The sequence below is a fragment of the Pyxicephalus adspersus genome, chromosome 7 (genome assembly GCF_032062135.1).
Source record: "Pyxicephalus adspersus chromosome 7, UCB_Pads_2.0, whole genome shotgun sequence".
Taxonomy (NCBI): Eukaryota; Metazoa; Chordata; class Amphibia; order Anura; family Pyxicephalidae; genus Pyxicephalus; species Pyxicephalus adspersus.
Window position 1 is genome coordinate 25,193,579 of NC_092864.1, and position 21,813 is coordinate 25,215,391.

At 48.2% G+C, this 21,813-nt stretch overlaps 1 protein-coding gene across 1 annotated transcript; it reads left to right on the top strand.

Annotated features, from left to right (window-relative positions):
• Nucleotides 1-2,018: 2,018 nt before the first annotated feature.
• Nucleotides 2,019-21,713, top strand: ESYT3 (extended synaptotagmin 3; the record flags this gene model as incomplete). The annotated part of the gene is given in 24 exon segments (XM_072417865.1): nucleotides 2,019-2,580; nucleotides 8,999-9,040; nucleotides 9,168-9,302; nucleotides 9,805-9,881; nucleotides 10,824-10,893; nucleotides 11,392-11,481; nucleotides 11,768-11,823; nucleotides 12,684-12,804; nucleotides 13,200-13,376; nucleotides 13,747-13,829; nucleotides 14,209-14,257; nucleotides 14,635-14,724; nucleotides 15,152-15,214; nucleotides 15,914-15,982; nucleotides 16,294-16,362; nucleotides 17,283-17,345; nucleotides 17,648-17,734; nucleotides 17,833-17,982; nucleotides 18,349-18,725; nucleotides 18,822-18,911; nucleotides 19,153-19,284; nucleotides 20,002-20,107; nucleotides 20,861-20,910; nucleotides 21,402-21,713. Coding segments are annotated over 24 exon segments (2,811 nt in total). The 3' UTR covers nucleotides 21,436-21,713.
• Nucleotides 21,714-21,813: the final 100 nt, after the last annotated feature.

Genomic DNA, 21,813 nt, shown 5'->3' on the forward strand with positions numbered 1-21,813 from the left:
CCCCAGTGACCCCACACCTCAATGATTCTGTGTGCCCCAGTGACCCCACACCTCAATGATTCTGTGTGCCCCAGTGACCCCATACCTCAATGATTCTGTGTGCCTCAGTGATCCCACAGCCCAATGATTCTGTGTGCCCCAGTGACCCCACACCCCAATAATTCTGGATGCCCCAGTGACTCCACACCCCAATAATCCTGGATGCCCCAGGGACCCCACACCCCAATGGTTCTGGGTGCCCTAGTGACCCCACTCCCTAATGCCCTCCTTCCCCTTACTCCTTTGAAATTGGGAAATTTGTGTTCATTTTTAGCAACAAAGTATATTTCCCAGCAATGACAGAGCACAGGATGCCACTGGGGTCATGGTTGATGTTGAGTTGGAAAAAACCGTGAGAGACAGAATCTGGGGGTTACATTAGAGATGGTGTTACCACCTGGGTCACAGAGGTATTTTTGGGGTAACAGCCAGGGATGATGTTGGGGGTGCAGTTGGCCTTCCAGTTGTCATTCAGTATAAAGTTGGGGTTGGCATTGACTTGGTTTTTAGAGTTGGAGCTGGGGTACATTCAGGGTGAGTTTAGGAGTTGGGGTTGATGCTGGCATTCAGGTCGGTTCACGATTGGGGGTGGAGCCATTACCTCTTTAGAGTGGTATATGACTGGTAGCAGTGTCTGTGGCACCCTTGGTCAATGGTGGGCAGTGATGATAGTAACATTCCTCATTGTGATCACAATGGTGGCCATTGCTGACCTGAGGTGGGTAGAATCCCCCTGCTTGCTGCCCAGGGGCCATGGCCTTGGGGGTTATAGTTTGGCTATAATTGGGTTAGATTGGAGCTCTGGGTAAATATTGGGATTCATTGGAAGGTTAAAGGTGGAAATTTAGGAGTAAAGAGTTGGGAATGTCCAATGTTCCCAGGGGCCACTAATGGCAGGTTTGGGTTGGGGGGAGCTTCAGTATCTCTGAGCCATTTATTGCCCCATCATACCTGAAATGTTTTTGTCATAAACATCCCCAAAATCTCTGCCCCCCCCCCCTTTTTTTTACCCCTGAGCCTGGTCCTGAACCCTGGAATGACCAGCTGAGGCAAAGAACAGACAGAGCATTGGTCGGCTGGTTGGCACAGATTTGGTGGTGTATGTTTATGGTGTGTACTCTACACACGTATGTACTGCCATACACTGGGAGTGACAGGTTCTCTTCCAGACCGGCAGGCAATCAAAGCCCAGAATTACTTCCTTCTCTGTACACAATAATACTTTCTCAGGTGAGCTGGGTCATGTGACCTACCTGCAGTCTCCATGGTGATGCTTGTTTATGATGGGGGGGGGGGGGGTTATGTACAGACCGGATCTGCAAGTCTGGTGAGTCTGCGAGTTCGGGCACGATTGTGGTGAATAATTCCCAGGAAGGCTAAGGAGCCCTATATACCACCTGGGGGCCCCGGGGCATCAGTGGGGGCAGGGCATTATACTGGGTTTTTACCAAAATATTACCCTAGAGAGGGGCATTATTTTCCTATTTTACCCAGGCAGAGGACAATATATACAAATATTACCCTTGGAGGGGGCAATATATCCATAAATTACTCTGGAGGGGGCATTATATCCATAAATTACCATGCGAGGGGGCATTATATCTATATATTACCCAGGGAGGGGCTGTTATATCCATGTATTACCCTGGGAGAGGGCATTATATTTATATATTACCCTGGGGAGGGGAATTTTGTGTTTTTGTCTGTAGATCTTCACATTTTTGCACCCCGATTTTGCCCAGCGGGTGTCATAGTTATCCTCGGGGATCTCTGTATGTTACTAATCTCATTGTTGTTTTACCGATCTGTAATTATCGGATGACAATGCGGTAAGTTATCTCACGTTGTCGGATCGGCACGTGTCCCGGTGTCCCCACACCGATCTCATTCTTCCTCTCTCCGATCTGTGGCTGTATCAGTCCTCCCTCTGGGTGTCACCTGCCTCAGGTGTGTCGGGGGCGGATCATTATCACCTGGCAATCGGCGCAGAATGTCGGCGGAGAAGCAGCGATGAGTTTCCCAGTACAGCAGAGCAGGGGGAGGGGTGATCGGACGATGGGTGACCCTCAGAGTCGGGTACCGGTTAGCTCCCAAAGTCGGGTGTCGGCGGACCCCCAAAGTCGGGTACCAGTTGGCTCCCAGCACCGGGTTTCTGGTGATACACAGAGTCGGGTAGTAGGTGACCCCCAGAGCCGGGTGTCGGGCGACCCCCAAAGCCCAGCATCGAGTGAACAGAAAAGTGGGGTGTCGGCTGTGCCGCAGGTTCAGAGGTTCGGTGACCCACAGATCCGGGCGTTGGGTGACCCCGTGCTGTCGGTGGTCCGGTCTGTTTGTCGGGTGTTGCTCCTCCTCCTGCCGGTCTATGTTGTTGGGCGACTCGGGCTGAGTGTCACATGGCTTCTGATTGGACTTTTTCTTTGGACTTTCTGGAACCGGAACAAAAAGAACAAACTGGCCCGGCTGAGGGCGGCCTGGGGACTGCTGGATAATGAGAGCCTGGAGGTGACCCGCGGGCTGAACGGACAGCAACTACCAGCTTGGGTGAGTGCTGGGGGTTATCCTCATCCTAAGGAGTAACTCCCACCTATGCCTGCCCAAAACTTACCCCTCTCCTGACTTCCCTACGCCAACCCCCCCATCTAAACCTCCTCACAAGGACACTTCACCCCCCCCCCCAGACCGCTCACCTAGGCACCCCTGACCTCTCACCTCTGACCTGTTACACTGACCCCTCACCTGACTTCCCTAACCTAACCCCCCATCTAAACTCCTCGTCTAGACACTTCACCCTACCCCCCCCCCACCATATCTCTTACCTGAGTATCCCAAATGCCTCCTACCCCTCACCTGGGTTTCTCATCTCTACCCCCACTGCCAACACCCCACCTTATCACCTGATCTCCTCACATGGACACTTCAACCCCCCCCCCCAGTATCCCTGTGCCTGGGTACTTGACCCTAACTATTGACCTGGTCACGGACACCTAACCCCCCTCATTTCTATCTTCTCCCCACCACCTTCATACCCCTAACCCAGGCTCCCCATCCTGACCCCCTTGGCCTGTGTGGTGTACAATTCCTCTGATGTGGTCTCACAATACAATATTTTCTGGACAATTTGTAGGTGATTTGGGGTTTCCAGACCCTCACATTGAGTTGGATAAGTGACCTTATCACCTTTCTGATCCCAGAGAACTCGGGAAATAAATAGCAAACTTCAGGGAACCCCCTCTGCCCTGGATGAGTGGTGCTATAGATCAGTACTTGGGATTTGCCATACACGTGAAATTCCAGATATGGTGTCACACTCCAATCTGGGGTATCTTTGGGGGCATCCTGAATATGATTGGCTGTAGCATTAGGTGCTTTGTATTCCACCAATGGCAGGAGACCGTGATGGTGTTGCAGATACGTCTGCTTCCACCTCTGATTTATCATTGAATTAATTAGAAATCTGATGTCAGACATTCTGCACAATGCACAGAAATTATATCAGTTTGCATCTTGATACTCACATAGACCTGTGAGAGCGGTACAGACCTGACATCACTCCTGCTCTGCAGTAAACAACAATATTTTGGGAGGAAGCGCCAACCAGTAGGCCCCTCTTACTACAATCATGGTCAGGGCTGTCTGCTGGGCCCCATATACATCACAATCATCTCCTAATCTGACATTTATTGTATGAAATAGCGGCTGCTGCATTGTTGTCATTGTTGTGTCAGAAATGATCATCACACACAAGACCTCACATGTTACTTTCTACACTCTGATATGGTGACATTCTTGGCATTGTCAGTGGATGTCATACATTTCCAAGACGGTCACGACTTTTACACGTCTCTACCTGGAAATAAGTTTCTGTTTCACATTTGCTGCTTTTATCCCAGAATTCTGTTTGGCCCCCTTCCCCCATCCCAGGGGCCCTTTATGTGGATAGCTATACAATGGGAGGGTGGGTGGGGGTATGAATAGTGAAGGAAGTGCCATTTATATCATACATGTGTTATGAGCAACAAGCCAGATTCTGATTGGTTTCTACTGGTTAACAAAAAATGAGTGAATGTTTAGGGATGGAGGAGCCATAATGGGATCCTAATAGGCGGGTCATTAGGAAGGGGAGGATCTTCTGAGGTGGATCTGTAGGGATGAGCCAATCCCAAGGCATGTGATCACTAATAGGAGGATCTTCAGAGGCCAGTCATCAGAATCTTTGCCCCCCCATCCCAGATCAATACACTATTTTGGGAAGGGTGTCTCTGTAGGATTTGCCCCATTGGTGAGATCAGGTGCTGATGGTGTGGAATTGCCCCCATTTGGTGAGGTCAGGTACTGATAGTGGGGAATTGCCCCCATTGGTGAGGTCAGGTGGATGAGAAGACCTGGCTCACCATTCCAATTCATCCCAAAGGTGTTCAGTAGGGATGAGGTCAGGGCTCTGTGCAGGACACCTGAGTACCTCCAAACTGGTGACCCCATGTCTTTATGGAGGGGGCTTGTTTTTCCCCCGGTCACAGTCATGGCGGAACAGAAAAATGTCTTCACCAAACTGTGACCACAAGGCTGGAAGAGGGCAACTGTCTGCAATGTCTTTGTATGATGGGTGATTACCAAGACCCCTCACTGGGGACACCTGAAACCTATTTTCGGGGGGTTGTCACCTGGGACATCTCTACTATACCCCATCCTGTACTATCAGTGTCACCGATATCATTTCTGCCCCCTCCTCTCCAGCTGTATGTGAGATATTTACAGCCGGCCATTTATCTGAATGTCTTTATGGCTTTCCCGGAGTCTGATCAGCCAACCATAAAAACAAAGCTCAGGCAGTGCCGTATCTTGGCCGATGTCACACAATATTTTATATCCCCGGAAATACAACACACCAAGGATAGAAAAACTCTCATTATCTGTTTGCCGTTGATGCCACTCTGTCCATGTGTCCTGGACCAGACATCACAATTTACTGTACTCTCTAGCTATCCATATACTGTACTTTCTATCACAGGTGATTGACTATTTGTGCTCCTTTACCTTTTCTCAGTCCACCAAAGCATTTGGGGGGGGGGTTATATCTTCTGTTAGGTTTTCATTGCTGGATGCGCACACATACAGAAACAAATTTTGAGCCCAGATTGCCCCCCACCCCCCGATTCTGGACAGAGGTTGGTTGTAGGTAGGTCCTCTTTACACAGGGGAAGCCTCAGCTAGATTGTATGTGTTGGAAGAGTAGGTTTTCTTTATATTGGTGTATAGTGATTGGTGGGGAGTTCCCGAATTCTTTGCCTCCTCTCATCCAATCAGGATTTGTCTTGTTACAATGTTGTTTGAGATGTTCCTTATAATTTTTTGTTTCTTTTCACATTCTTATATCGCTGACATATTCAGTGGTGCATCCTTGGCACATGTGACAGACAATTAGTGATAGTCCTGGTGGGGTGCCTTGTTTGGGACACCTGATGCTGGTATGACAGGTCCTCTTCCCGCCCAGCTTGTCACAGGTGAGGCGTGTAAACCTGTCAGGAATGTGAAGAATTGCTCCTCATGCCTCACCCTGTCATTACTGTCCAGCTTTTCCTGTGCAAGGAGACGAAAAGGAGATCTGCCCGCCCCTAGGAGAATGTAGGGTGATGGAGGGTCCATTGGGGGGGGGGGGCATTGTTATCATGCATTTTCTCACAATGGGCCCCCTATAAATGGATGTTTTGAAGGTACATTAGACGTCCTGTGCAGTGAATGGGACCACAGCTCCCCCAAGCAAATGCAAATTTTTACTGTTATATGATTGGGCCATAGTGTGAGGAACCCATCTCCGGCATCCATGGCCATGACCCATCCCAATAGGAGCCTCCCTGGGACCACCTCACAATATACCGCGTGAATCATATGATGAATAATAGAGATTTCCATCCACCAATCACAAATGACCCTGACTGATGATCTGCCATATTGGACACTCCCCTGAGAATCCCCCGATCTGTACCACGATACCCCAGAATGAGAAGCACAGAAATGAGGAGGAATATAACGTTGTCACCTGACATAAAAATGTAAGCACTTTTCAGTAGTGACGGAGGGGTGGGCTGCCCAATGAGCTGTGCCATGGCATGGTCATGTGACCAGTGTCTCTCGTGTGTCATTGCTGGAATGCCATTTTATGATATTGTTTCAATTACATAAATCCAATGTATGGTTCTTTATGGCACTGCGTGTTGCATTTCCTGCAATTTACCTGAAATGAGGAGCTCCACCCTGAACAGACCCAACGGCCATTATCAGTGAAAAATTCTCACATTATATTCAGAGAATCGACCCACAGTGATTGGGGAGAGAATTTGGGTAGGGGTGGCAGAGGGTCATGTGATCTGTGACCTTCTGTCAATGGCTTCAATCTCTTGGGTGACCCTACGCAATGGCCCAGACTGTGATCGGTGGTGGTGGTGGTGTCTCGCCCAGAAAGGTGTTCTGGGTTAGAAATCGTACAAAATTTCCAGCGTGCTGATAACTCCAACTATGTAATGGAATAGGGGGGGGGGGGCAGCTGTGAGTTATTGTTGTATTGCAGTGAAGCTCTATTTATAAAACAGGGAATGAGACATTACCTCAAACATTCCCTTGTCGCAATCTTCCAAGTCCATGTGTTTTAATAGCAAGAATTGAGTCCCATGAGGGAATATTTGAGGGAATGCCCCATTTCCTGTTTTATAAATACTGCTTTCTGTGTGCTTTTGGATTTTGTTTCTTTGTACTGCACTACACTCGGTGTGTGTGATTCCTGGGAGCCGGCTGTGTTCTCATGTTTGTTTGTTGGATAAGAAGGTGGATGAATCTGGGAGGAATTTCTGGCTTCACCAGATTACACAGATCAAATAAATGTCTGGGGAGGTTCCCGGCGTCTGTGCTATATATACCCAACGTGCTGCATGTTTAATACCCATCTGACCTCCGGCCTCCTCTTCCTTCTATCCTGAGGGGCAGGAGGAGGACCTCTGGCAGCTGTAGTGGGGTCTGACCCCCAGGGTTGGTACTGGTTGGAGTCCCCCCATGGGGGATGATCAGAGGTCAGTGGATTTGTGGGGTCAGTACGAGGAGCTCAGTGACATCAGCAGGGTTAGATCACTGGGGGCTGGTAACCTGCGGGCAGTTCGGTGATTGGGAGCCAATAAGGTAAGTACCGGGGTATCATAGGTGTAATTTAGAGCCCAGTCGGGATGTAAGTTGGGTCAGTATGAAACTTCATAGGTTGGGTCAGACGTGGGGGTGAACCCTAAAGATCCTGCTCGGTGCCACCAGTAAGTGAAGATGCAAATGCCTTGACGTTTGTATGGGGACATGGACATACGTGATCAGTCCTGTCACACATTGTATAGTGTAGTGCAGGATGTACATGTGAAATGCGTGTGTCATATGTGTGGGGATCTGTCTGTGGCCCCACATCTGCTGATTCTGTATTGGTGGCATTTTGGCAGGTTTGCCGTCTTCTGATTGGTTGTTCTCACAGCTGTGTGGTCCAGGCAGGATGTAGATTGGGAGTGATGGGAGATCGGTGGGGTGACCACCCTGGTCGTGGTCCAGTGTTGGGAGATTTTCTTGTGACGGGCCCCCCCCCCATGGGTTTTCCGTGGAATCCCAGTTATAGGAATCAGATAGCGGTGATGGGCGGGGGGATTTTGGCGGGGACATGTTATTAGGGAAGTCATCACGTTAATCGCCGCTGGGTGGAATCTGCTCATTCTAATGATTGGCAGGATCACAGCACAGCTATTTCGGTAATTGGGTGATAATGGATTCCAGATCTGACGAGTGGATTACTCATTACTGAGCCAGCGGAAACTTTATATCTCCGGTCACATGACTATGCCATTATTTTATTATGCAAATTAGTCATAAAGATGATCCTGCCACATGATAAGTCCTGGGATGAAGGTGACACCGCATAATGCTCGCCTACGGAGCTGACAATCTGATCAGCGGGGAGTCTGTCCTGCCATCACCAATGGTGAATAACTGACACATGGTCTTTTACTGAATTCCACAAATCATCTCAGCAGAGGAGAGACAACGTCTCTGGGGGTCACAACGATTCTTAAAATGGACACGGATTTGTATATCTAATCAATAATAAAACCAAAAACTTCAGCTAATCCATCATCATATCTGCTGCATTTGTTGTTTGTTTTCTGGCTTTTTCCTTTGTTTTCACCTAGTGATCTTACCAAAACCCCCCTTCCTGTCTGGAGGTGACACTTTTAATTTATGTAATATTGTTGAGAATTTTGGATTAGTGCACAAAAAGCAGCAGGGACATTGGATTTTTGACAGGATAAACAGCAATGTTTCTGTTCCTGCACAAAATATACTGCAAATAAATCCTGTAATGGAGGCCTCTGGAGCCCCAAGGGGGAGGGGTGGGGTATTTGGTGAAGGGTTGGGAATTCGGAGGAATGTTGTCCTGAAGTCCATTGGGGGGAGGGGAGGGGGCACAATATCTCCGGATCAAAAATTGTGATTGGTTGGCTGTGGGTATTTGTGTGCAGAGATTACACAGGGGGTAATTATATCCATAGCAGTCTATGAGGCTTTATAGGGCCTGGGGGTGGAGGGGGGCAGATAGGAGGTCCAATATTGAGGTTTTCCTGTAGAATGACCCCGAGGTGTCTGACATCCAATGTGTGGAATAATTTTCATTGACTTACAGGGATGCAGCTGGTGACCCTCCTAACCCTCCAGTACCCGGCTCCAGGGTCACCACAGGTTATTCTGAGGAATACCCTGAGAGGGGGGTGAGAACCACTGCTGGGTATTTATAGGTGCCACCATTGGGTTTATGCTCACTCACTTCCTGTTCTGGTGACATCGCAGGAAATAAGGGGGACATGGGTGGGAGGATATTTGTGGCTGAGACCTTGAATGGGGATGTGGGGAGTCTGAATGAGTTTTGTCCTTTTTGTCTTTGCAGGTGAATTTCCCAGATGTGGAGCGAGTGGAATGGATCAATAAGGTAACCCCCCCCCCCCTTTATTCACCGAATGCTGACCAATCATCAGCTCCCTTTCTGTGGGATCTGCGGGCTCCTCTGGCTGGTGATCTGTGGGATCTGCAGTGATCTGTTCTCTCTCCCCCTCCAGGTGTTGAAGCAAATGTGGCCATATTTTGGGATGTATATGGAGAAACTCTTCCAGGAGAAGATCGAGCCGCTGGTCCGAGCGTCCAACGATCACCTGAAAGCCTTCACCTTCACCAAGGTGCACTTCGGGGAGAAGGTGAGATCCCTCCCCCCATCCCAACAGGTCATCTGCAGCTTTCCCCCCATTCTGCATCCAAATCCCCCTTCCCCCCAGGTGATCCAGTAATCCTATTTCCTCATTAAATCCTTTTACTTTGATCCACTAGCCTAAGCCCTACATCAGTCCCTGCAAGGCATCCTTTAGCCCCAGCTCTGCCCCCATCCCCCACTCATAGGTGGAGTACAAAGGTATACAATTCATCTTTATATACTGACCAATCAGGTGTCTGGTCTGCAGGAATTGTTTGGGCGGACAGAAAATGTGGATTATTCATCTCTGGAACGTCCTGAGCCCCTCCCCCGAATGCTAAATACCTCTCCCATAGTAAAGTAGCCGCTCCCATTGCAAGACTGATTTCATCTTTCAGCTAGTGAGTGGGAATGTAACGATTGACTTTTGGTGGGGAAGGAGGTTGTCGGGGTAATAAAGCAGGGCAAATTCTGTACACTAACTCCCAATGTTTCTGTTTCCTCCTCAGTCTCCCAAAATAAACGGTGTGAAAACGTACATCAAGAAAGTGGACAAGCGGGAGGTGATCCTGGACCTGCAGATCTGGTGAGTGACTGATGTGATTTATCCACAGTTGTGGCACCTGGCGATCCTGCCAGTAACACAATTAGGATAGGACCACAGACCATGGTCATATGACGTCCACATGGCGGAGGGGTAAAAGGGGCTCTCCAAGGTTGCCCCCCCTGTCACTATCCCAGGGCAATATGGAGTCTGCTCGGGGCTGAAGCTGAAATTCAGGAGGAGTCCAGTGAGGTTAGGTGGCAAATTTAGGCTCCACTTGGCCCCTGAGGGTCCTAGAAGCTACTCTCACCCATCCCACCGGTTCCTGAGCCTGGTAACCCCAATGTTAACCCTTTGTGTGATCATATAATGCGCGGCGTGTTCTCTGCACATGTCTCTCAGCTATATTGTGACTACGCACGACAGCCGTCACCCCCGGGGCAAACATAACAAATTCCATAGTTCAGAATAAATCATGAGACGGAACAAAGAGCAGATGGGCTGCCACCCACAACAACACTGTGCGCATGATTGCAGCTGATCCTTGGTGTCTCCATCGGTCTCCGTGTCGTCACTTGGCTGTCCAGCTTCTTGTAGGGTTTGTCAGATTGTCAGCTCATTGACCAAGTGAAGGAGCGCGTACAGGGCAGGGTGACAATACTGAGACCTATGGGGAAACCGAGGATGAGGGTTGTCAGTCCGGCATTTCCCAGCTGTAAAGAAGTTCAGGGTTCTGGTCCAAAGAGCACTGGTCCGTGGGGCAACAGGTGATCCCATGACTGGTGCTTACTGCCATCATTCAACCACTGGTCAGCTCTTATCGGTGGCTGTGATGGTTGTATTGCTCTGGGCCCAGCAGTGGGCAGAACCCCCAGAGGTTGTTGGGACCACAAGCCCCATCCTAGTGGCTTCTGCAAATTCTGGGAAGATTTGGTTGGGGTAATAATCCTACCAGGGGGTTAATTCTCTTCTGTGTCCCCACAGCTATAACGGAGACTGCGAGATCAACGTGGAGGTGAAGAAAATATGCAAGGCTGGGGTGAAGGGAGTTCAGGTAAGACAACCGAGATGGGGAGGAAAAAGGGGGGGAGGGGGACCCCGGGAGGAGAAGCCCAGGGGGACCCCATTATTAGACATCACAGAGACTGGGGAAGGATTTAGAACCCCTGTGGGGATTTTACCAGTTGTGGGGCTCCATTAGAGAGATTTTTCCTTACATCCTGTTTGGTAAAACACTTGTCACCGGGACAGGAAGTGAGAGGTAAATCCAAAGCCCGACAGGTGAGTTTACCCTGCAACAGATTGGGGCAGTTTTGTCTCTGTATTATAGGGAATCCTCAGATATTGATTGGCTGATCCATCCTAGAGTCATGTGACTCCAGTGACATCAGTGAATAATGACATCACAGCTACCTGGACGATGAAGATGGTGGGCACAGATGGCAGGATCTTCATGACAATATGATGTTCATCATCTAGAAACTCTGGCCATGGAGGAGTTATTCTTATATCTCATTGTCTCCAGTGTAATAAAGTTTTTATTGTTTCACAGATTCACGGGACACTGCGGTTGATTCTGGGCCCCCTGCTGTCTGATGCGCCGTTTGTCGGAGCCATAACCTTTTTCTTCATTCACAAACCGGTAAGAGGGCCGATGCACCCAGAGACAAATAATCTGATTGGAGGGACTGTGGTGGAGCGCTACCAATCAGAAACCAGATGATTACATATGGATATTGGGGGGGGGGTGATCCCCCAACATCCAGATATGATTGCATGTAATGCAGTGCAGGGAGTGGGGGGATCCTCTGTAGGTGGATGAATGTGAAAATCCAAGGTGAAATGTGAGATTAGATGTTCAGTTCAACCATTTATTGGCCCCATCAGTCGCAGTCCTGTAATTTTGAGATTTTTTTTTGTCTTTTCAGCATGTGGACATCAATTGGACAGGACTAACAAATTTACTGGAGATCCCCGGAGTCAGGTGACCACACGCCTTGTATTAAGGGGGGACAGCCTGAATACCCCAGCTGGGAATACACATAGACTGCTTGGGAAATGAAATCTGCGGGAAATCGCAGGAGGGAACGTTGCTCCAATTGTTCCCAATTTTCCCAATCACCCTTATTTACAGTACTCCCTGTCGTCTCCATTTTATATTGAGTTACATTATTACTATGCAGACACACACACACACACACACACACACAGACACACACACAGACACACACTTTTTTGTATCTTGGTGTCTGATCAGCACAAAACCCAACAGACTGGTTCCAGGGGAGGACAATGAGCCCCACCCACCCTGTGTGATACTGACAGAGAATGCCAATGCCCGCACCCTAATATGCCATCTGCTGCCATGGAAACATCACCTGAAGGCCTCGGATCCATGTGATATAACATGTTACACATGTGATATCACCGCATATAACAACACGGCACACACATGGAAAGGGTTAATCATGGCAGTCGGCATCAGATTTACTGCCAGCCAAACAAAGGAAAAACCATAAAATGGAGGGCGTGGCCCTAATATATGGGGTGGGTCTAACCATGTGAACCGGGTACAGGTGAGATAGGGCAACAATAAAAGACAGTCACCTGGACAGGAAGTGTTACTGGCAGGATCACCTGGGGAAAATTAAGAATAAAAATGCTCCACTCACAATCATCAGGTGGAAAATCCGGCCAAAGGTTCCTCAGGGAGGGGAAACTGACAGCCAATCATTCTCAGATCTGAGCAGAGATCCTAGATTGGGGTAATATATGTGTGTGGTGTATTCTGAGTGAAATAAGAAGTAATTGCGATAAATAATCTCGTCTGTCTGTATGTTGCAGCGATATGTCAGATGGGATGATTGTGGATCTCATTGCCTCCTACTTGGTGCTGCCAAACAGATTCACCTTTCCCCTGAGCAGCCAGGTGAACGCAGCCCAACTAAGATTCCCAATCCCACAGGTGAGTGCTCGGAATATGTTATGGAGTCACATCTACAGATACCCATATACAGGGGGAGGGAACTGCAGATACCTACATACGTGGGGAGGGGACTGCGGATACCTGTACACGGGTATCTGCCAGTCCCTTCCCCCCTATACAGGTATTTGCAGTTTCCTCCCCCTGTATATGGGTATCTGTAGTCCCCTCTGCAGTCTGTATACGTGGGGAGGGATCTGCGGGATACCCTTATACGGGGGGGATAACTGGATGATATTTGGGGGATGGGGGCTTTTTACAGGGGTGATATATGGGGGCAGATGGGGTTTCAGGTATCTTTCAGTGTTGCCCTGTCTCTCCTGTATAGGCACAGTCCCAGCTGTGATATTACAGACGATTTTCTGCTGTCATTTCAGGGCGTTCTGAGAGTTTATCTGTACGAAGCGGAGAATTTGATCCGTAAGGACACCTACTTGGGGGGCATTATAAAGGGGAAGTCGGACCCCTATGCCGTCCTGAGGGTGGGGACCCAGACATTCAAGAGCAAAACCATCCAGGAGAACCTGAATCCTCTGTGGAATGAGATGTATGAGGTGAGACAGAGGACCGAAACCTGCAAATAGATGATTATGGGGGGGGGGGGACTCCTACCCCTGCCCCTGCCCCTGCCCCTGCCGATCATCAGCCCCTATTGATTATCTGTGTATGGGAGGGCTGGTAGGACGTCTCTGGTGCTGAGAAAGAAAAGCAGCAAAAGCTCCAAATTACCGTAGGCCGAGGAGCACCAACCTGCAGTATGACCCTGGGCAGGTGCAGGGGGCAAGGAGAGGAATGTGGGTCCAGAGGAACAGAAAGAGGGAAATCAGCATGAGGTCTGGAGGGGCAGGAAGAACCAGCTACCTCCCTCACTCAGATATGCTCCCCTTTTGCTGATTGAACTCCTATTCTTTTTCTCGGTTGCAGTTTGTGGTTCATGAAGTCCCCGGGCAGGACCTGGAGATCGATGTGTATGATGAAGACCCTGATAAGGATGACTTCCTTGGCAGGTAAAATGGCGGACACTCGTGTGTGATGGGGATATGACAATGTGTGGCCAGCACCAATTGTGTCAACGATACAAATATGATCGAGTCAAAGCCTTGGTCACATGACCATTGTGGTAATGTGGGGTAACGCACACATTGATGCCATGGGAGACCATTTGGTTCACACCAAACTCCCAATATGTCCAAAGTGTTCGTAGAATCCTCAGAAATATTTACCAGGGAAATGCCCACAGAGAACCCCAAACCTTTGTAGATTTTCTTGTAGTTTGTAGCAATGTAGTTTGTATTTTCCTTGTTGTTTATCATCTATTGTATCAATTTAGGGTCGGGGGACCCCTGTACAGTGTAATGTGATTGGTGTGCTGTGTTCTCTCTGCAGCCTGGTGATTGGCCTGGAGGGGGTGATGAAGGATCGGGTTGTGGATGAGGTAAGTCCTTCTTGCTGGTGGCAAATAACATGTTTATGACACGTGACTCTTGGTATGTGCTCCTCCGAGGCCGCCCAGCCCAAAACCTCACAGAGGCTGTGCTGTAACCACTGACATCATCAGCAAAGGGCCCCATTAAAGGGCAGTTGTTGGGGCCCCCATTTATTGAAGTGCTTCCTGTATTTTCTGCATATTGACAGATTGCAGCCCCCGTGACACCCTGACCCCACCGATCTGTAATATACCATGGCGGGTCACACAGTGGGAATCCCCCAACTTCCTGCCAGCCGGGGGGGGGTGTGCAGTGCACTATGGAGGGTTCTTGCAGGGGTGGGGTGCCATATTCTGTCCATAACTGCCCTCTCTTTGTCTTCCAGTGGTTCCCACTCAGCGATGTGGCCAGCGGATCTGTTCGCCTGAAGCTCGAGTGGCACTCACTGCTGGCAAACCATGACAGGCTGTGTGAGGTAAGTCCGTCTGGGGTCGCATTGGGGGAGCTGTGATCAGGAGTTTGGGGGTCCCACATTTCGTGATCAGGTGAAGTCACTTTACTTTACTGTAGGCCCATTATAAAAACCCCAATCTGGGCAATCTACCTCCAAAGATCCTCTTATGTGGCAGATCCGATTGTTTTCCTCTGACGGCCACACGTGGATATCGGGATAATCATTGGAATTATCTTATTGGGAGATTCAGTGTAACGAATGAGTGCCTCTTACATCTCTGATCACACAATCAGTGAACACAGAAATGTCTGCGTGTACAGAAGATGTGACAATACACAGATCACAATACAGAAAATTGCTTGCAGCTCCTGGAATGCGACGTATGGGATCCCTGCACCCTGGTATATGGCATTCCTGTGACCCCTGACCTCTCCCATTTCTCCTCCAGGCTCAGAATGGTTTGTCTACCGCTATGGTGATTGTGTATTTGGACAGTGCCAGTGGACTGCCGGTAAGTGACCCTTATGCTATAGTGATTGTACATTTATATACCCATCACGGCTAAATATTGGTATGTGTGGCAGGGAGCTAGGTGCAGGGCACGGGGTGTGCAGAGCAGAGACCAGGAAGAAGGGTACATTATTATTATTATTATTATTATTATTATTAATAAACTGAATTTATATAGCAATGCTGTACATTAAATAGGGGTTGCAAATGACAGACAAATACAGTGACACAGGAAGAGAGGACCCAGCCCAGAAGAGTTTATATGCGATGCATAGGGTACAGGGAGCAAAGTGCAGAGATCCAGGTGCTGGAAGCAGGGCATAGGGTCCAGAAAGCAGGGAGCAGAATACAGAGACCCAGTTGCAGAGTGCAGAGTTCAGGGCTGATTTGTTCCTCAAATGTGCTGTTTTTTTTTTTTTTTTTTTTTTTTTTTTATATATTAGTAGATTTTATATTTATCACTCTCCTCCTCTACCTCCCCATATAGTTCAGCACTGCAAATTAAACATTAGGTGATGCCCCGCAGGGTTTCTCACCTCCAGCGCCCAATCATATTGCTTGTTGTATATTCGGTAGGACCCACCTGTATGATAGGAGATGTGGGGTTGGTCAGTTGGGGGCCTGTATTCGGGTATTTTGGGGTGAAGCTTTTGATGTAGCACATTTCTGGACGATGTTACATGGTGTATTTACTGAACAGGTGATAGCTAAGACCCGGAAGTCTTCTTTAAGTTTCTCTGAGGTTCTTCGGAAAAAGTCGCAGCACACGGTAATTGAGAAACACCAGTTTGTGTTTGGAATCAGTGGAGATCCTTCAATAGAAATCCCCTGTTTTATCTCCCGGATAATTGCGGCTTCTCCACCCGACTGTACAATTAACACGTCTGACCCATCCCCCACCCAATGTCTGTGCTGCTCATCGTACGATCCATTCGTGTTTTCTGTCCTATTGAACGTCTGTCAACCCGATAATCACTATCACATGATCCATTGCAATTTGTTCTGCATGATCTCCGTCTGCATGATTGTACACTCAACTAATTTCATTAGAAATCTTTATTTTTATTTTTTTTCCTCTAGAAAAATCAGTTTGAATATTCCAGCAATGAATACACAGGCAGAAATCAGAGGTACGCCGCGTACCCGATGGTAAGTACAGAGAGGAGACTCCACCCATCACATGACCCCTGACTGTAACATCCCCATTCCTCTGGCAGGGCTTTCAAAAGATTTTGGGGGGTGTCTGTGGGGATTTGCCCTACTGGTGTGGTGCTGATGTTGGATGAGAAGTCTGGGCTCACTATTCCAATGGTTTAGTGGGGTTGGGGCTTTGGCAGTATTTTTCTAGTTGTGGATAGGGAGGGGAACAGATTACAGATTCTTCCTCATTTCTCATCACTGTGACAACCATACAGAAAATGGGAGTATGGCTGTGGGCAGGATGTGGGCCCATAACATCATAGCACACATTACTGCTCCTGCGGAGTATTAATAAGATGCATCAACGTTCTGGTCAGTTTTCAGAAATCACTTACCTGAGTCCCGGCTGACAGGACTGGTGGTTGATGCCCACCAGGCCCATTAGGAGGTAATGTTCTTAGGGGATTTTGAGGAGACATCACTGCATTTCCTATTAGCTGGGACACAGGAAAGTACCGATTTATATTGGTATTGTAGGTTCACCTCATTTAGATGCTCTGCAGGGATTTACAATACTCACACGTGGAACACAATGCACAAAATGCAGCAACTTCTCTTAGTGATCATTAATGCAGCGCATTGTTGTGCTAATCTGAAGGAGTCAGATTGTCCTGTTCCAGCCTTGGCACTGCAATGGGCAATGATGCCAATGTGGCGGAACTCCAGATAAAATGCGGTGCCAAGACACATCACCTGAGCGGTCCCTGGGTATTACCTGCAACTAGTGATGGAATCCTACCCATAGCTCCCCCTCACCTTACCCCCCTCCTTTCCCTGGTTCATCATTACAATTCCAAATATTCATATTCCCAGCATCTGGAATGTTCGATAACCCCAGAACTGATCTCTGACTCTTCTCTTCTCTGCAGTCTGTAAAGGAGCCGACATCGCATGTCATCATAACTGTTGGGAAGAAAACGGTGAAGAGTAAGGTGAGGACGGGCATTTACCCACACACCCAACTGAAATGGCCCCCACAAGGGTAGACAATTACCCCCTCAGGTCCAAGGCACAGGGCAACATTTCACCCCTCCTGGATCTTCATGTGACACCAATGGTCATCCCAACTAGCCAGATTTTGCACCATCAGTATTGGTGACTCTGCCCTCTTTTGGTATCATCAATACAAACACTAATTATTATCCCACCAACACCCCCAGACAACTGCCGTGTTACCCCCTCTGGTGGCAGTCAGGTGACTACCCATTTTTCACTACTTTTCTTCTTCTTGTAGACATGTTCTGCCACCAAGGACCCAGTGTGGGAACAAGCCTTCGCCTTCTTCATCGAGGACGTTCACATTCAGCACCTTCACCTGGAGGTTAGCCAATCTCTGCACCTCAGGAGCTGACACTCTAATCTGCGGTATTGGGTGGGCTGGGGGGTTTCCATACATTAATTGTGTTCTCTGTGTCTCAGGTGAAGGATAAATACAGAAATTGTGCGTTGGGGATGTTGGACCTTCCTCTCCATCATGTCCTCTCCATGGAGGATCTCACTATAGATCAGAGATTTCCTCTCACCAATTCCGGCCCCAACAGTTTCATCAAAATGAAAGTTGTGCTCCGGGTAAGTACTGAGTGATAGGACCAGCTGTGACCTGAATGTCTCTGCTGGGTGACAACCCAATGAGATCACCCAATAGTGAATGTGTAGGGTCAGGAATGGGTAAAACCTTCGCCTGTTTGGTGTTGTCTCCTTGGGAAGATTTTCATTCATTTCCTGTCTCTGAGACACCACTGGAAGTGGAAGGAATGAGACTCCATGTTTGAACAGCTCTCCCATCCAGACATGGAGTCACTCTGCTGCAGACCTAATGAAATATCCAATGCTGAGGGTGAGACTTCCCTGTAATGAGAGCCAATAGAAGGCGTCAGATTCATTTTGTACAAAAATTTGCTTTGTTGTGACCCATTGGTTGATCTGTGTTGGCAGGTTTTGCACGTTGAGGACCCTGACCCCGATAGCGTCTACGCTGGAATCAATTCTCTGAAACACGGCCCGGTGTCCATCAAGCGAGTACATCAAGAGAAATCCCATGAGAAGTCCAAGAACCACCCTGATGCCCACCAGACTCAGACTCGCTCTGTCCCGCAGAGCAAAATGGTTCAAAAGGAGAGCTTCCAACATACAAGCCAGACCGCCCCCGAGCAACAGCAGCTCCACCCACCAGCCAATCAGATTGCTGGGAACAGCACAAGCCACTCCGCACCTCGAACCCCCAATTTGAGACACCTGAAAAGGATTGCCCCCAGCCTCATCTCACTCAACTCTGTGGCTTCCTCTGTCTTTGACCCAAATGATTACCCTAGGTGAGAATCATATATATTATAATCCATTGTAGAGGCTCTGCCCCCCTGATACCCCAATGTATACTGACCCCCTGACATCTCTGTGTTGTGTTTCAGTGGTTCCGGCTTGCTGTTGGGTGAGATTAATATCTCCGTTCGTTATGCTTCATTGCGGAGCTGCCTGATTGTGTCCATCAATGGTTGCAGGTAGGACATCACAACAGCTTCAAGTGGACCTGTCAATTACCTCACAGATCTGCATGGATATTTACCGGGGGGAGTCATGTGAACTCTGTGCGAGGGTTAGATGTGTATTACACTGACACATTACTGAGCATGAAATTTTCACCCGGTAACAGGTCCACTTTATTTCCATCTACATACACTGTGAGGCCCAGGGCCCCTCTAGCACTTTCATTGACACAATCTCATTATATTGCAATCTTAGGAACCTGATCCAGTGTTCAAACCATGGCGCCAACCCCTACGTCCGCATTTATCTGTTACCAGACAGGAGGTGGGCCAGCCGCAAGAAGACTACTGTGAAAAGGAAAACCCTCCATCCCATCTATAACGAGAGGTGAGATTTTACTCCAACACTAATTGATGCCAGTTTGTGGTATTTCCATATAAATTAACTTTAATTGCACCTCATTGAACCCTTTGGTCAGTTCAAAGTGCTGCCCCTGGGTTTAGGCTGCAAAGAAGGATCTGTGCTCTATGTGGAGTTAGCAGTCTCTCTGCAGGTCTGACAAGGCTTCCCCCTCTGCTGAGCCAGTCCTTTAGTGCTGTAACCAGCATATCGCATACTTTCTTCTGATTGGAGAACTCTTAACTCTGACAGTACACCCCTCAGCAGGGGGTGTGGCTAACTGGGGAAGGTGCAGTTCCTTGTAGTGCCATGACCCCAATTGAGGAACCAGCTGTATACAAAGAAATCCCATTGTTTTAATTTCCCCTGGTGACCGATTGCCACACATTATTTAAATCTCCCAACATATTCCACAGTGCTGTACAATTAGTGGGATGCAAATGATAGACAGAGTGTCCTATAAACCACCATTCCAATCTGTTGATACAAATATCTGTGTGGTGGGGGTTGGTTGTGAAATGTCACCCTGAACCCTTCTTCATTCCCCCTTCCTGAGGGGAAGACATTATAAATACCTGTAGAGGATGACACACAATGCTGCGTGTTCACATTGCAGGCATAGTGTGGGGGAAAACATGAGGGCAGATATAACATGAGTATCCAGCTTGAGGGTAATAAAGTGTCTCCCACCTCTGTGTCCGGTAGGTTCGAGTTTATGGTTCCCCTGGAAGATGCGAAAAAGCGAATGCTGGACATCGCTGTGAAGAACAATAGACAATTTGGATCCCACGAGAGGAAAGAGATGGGAAAGGTGAGAGGCGGGTCCAGGGGGGGCAATAATGCCAGGGGTGCCGGATAACATTCTGACCCCCCACCCCATGACTGTGGGTAAAAAGCCCCCTCAATAAAGACATGGGGTCACCAGTTTGGTTAGAGGAACTTGAGTGTCCTGCACAGAGCCCTGACCTCAACCCTACTTGAACACCTTTGGGATGAATTCGAATGGTGGGGCAGGTCCTCTCATCCAACATCAGCACCTGACCTTGCCAATAGGGGGCAAATCCCCACCGTCAGTAACTGACCTTGCCAATAGGGGGCAAATCCCCACCGTCAGTAACTGACCTTGCCAATAGGGGGCAAATCCCCACCGTCAGTAACTGACCTTGCCAATAGGGGGCAAATCCCCACCATCAGTAACTGACCTTGCCAATAGGGGGCAAATTGTCACAGACTCCCTCCAATGGAGGCCTTGTATGCAGCCCCTGACATTATTGAGTGGCCATGCACAGTATTCAATATTTGTAAAACTGACTGCAGACATTCTGCTAGTGTAATATGAGACAGTCAGAGGCTCACATGTTGAGACTGGTATGAGATTGCTGCCATTATCACCCCTTTACAGCTTAGTGCTTTTCTCCTGACAGCTGGGGCCCAAGGGCCATATAATATGTACAGATAATATGGGCACCAGGCCCAATGCTGTGACCAGGAAGTTGTGCAGGGTTTGGTGATGCCAATGTTATAATTTGCAAGTGGTGCTTATGTTTCCTCTCTTCTCTTGCAGACATTGGTGGATCTGTCCGGGGTGGATGTGGACCAAGGCATCACTGACTGGTAATTTATATTTTTGTGTATTCACCACCGGTATCTGACAGGGCCCGTACTGTACATTATATGTCTGTGCACACCATGCCCTGGCACAGGATTGTTGTCATGGCATTTGGTGACCTCATACCGACCCTTAACTTCCCAAATACAGATGGTGCAGAGTATAAAATGTGAATCAGCTTTGCCAAGTGAAAAAAAATTCACAATCAGCCTGCTGTAAAAACATCACATTTTCCCGTTGATTGTTTTACTTTTATGATGCAAATGAGGCAACAAATTGCTTGGAGGGGTAAACAGAAGTCTGTGGAGTGCAGGTGACAGATCTGATATAAGTAGGAGATCCTGGAACATCTCTGTGCCTCCACCTGCCCTGAGTGTCTGATGATGGCACTACTATCGGTTTATTATGATCAGAGCAGTCATCCTATCGGAGTCTAAGGATTGTGAGCCCACTTTATGATAGGTCCACCATCAGTGACCAATCTCTTTATTTACAGGTTTGAGCTGACACCAACCGGCCAACCGGCCTGACCAATGACTGGAATGTTGAATAGACTCCGGCCCCTGATGTAAATATGTAAATTTGTAATTACCAAACCTGAACTTCTGTATTTTATGCTCGTGTATTGCCGACGCCCCGAGGGTTGTGGCTGTATTTATTAACAGATGTATATTGTATGATATATAAATATTATCTCCCTGGATCTGATATCATCAGATCGTCATCAGCTTCAGCCCAGCAAATCAATTTATTTATTTACAACATCAATTTGAAATCTGCGTCAGATAATAAAGTGAATTTCATGTGACTTGTGTCTGTTTCAAATAAGTGAAATAGGAAGCTTAGCATGCAGGGACACGGTGGATATTGTATGGCAATGACAGCCCAGAGAGATATGTGGGTAATGA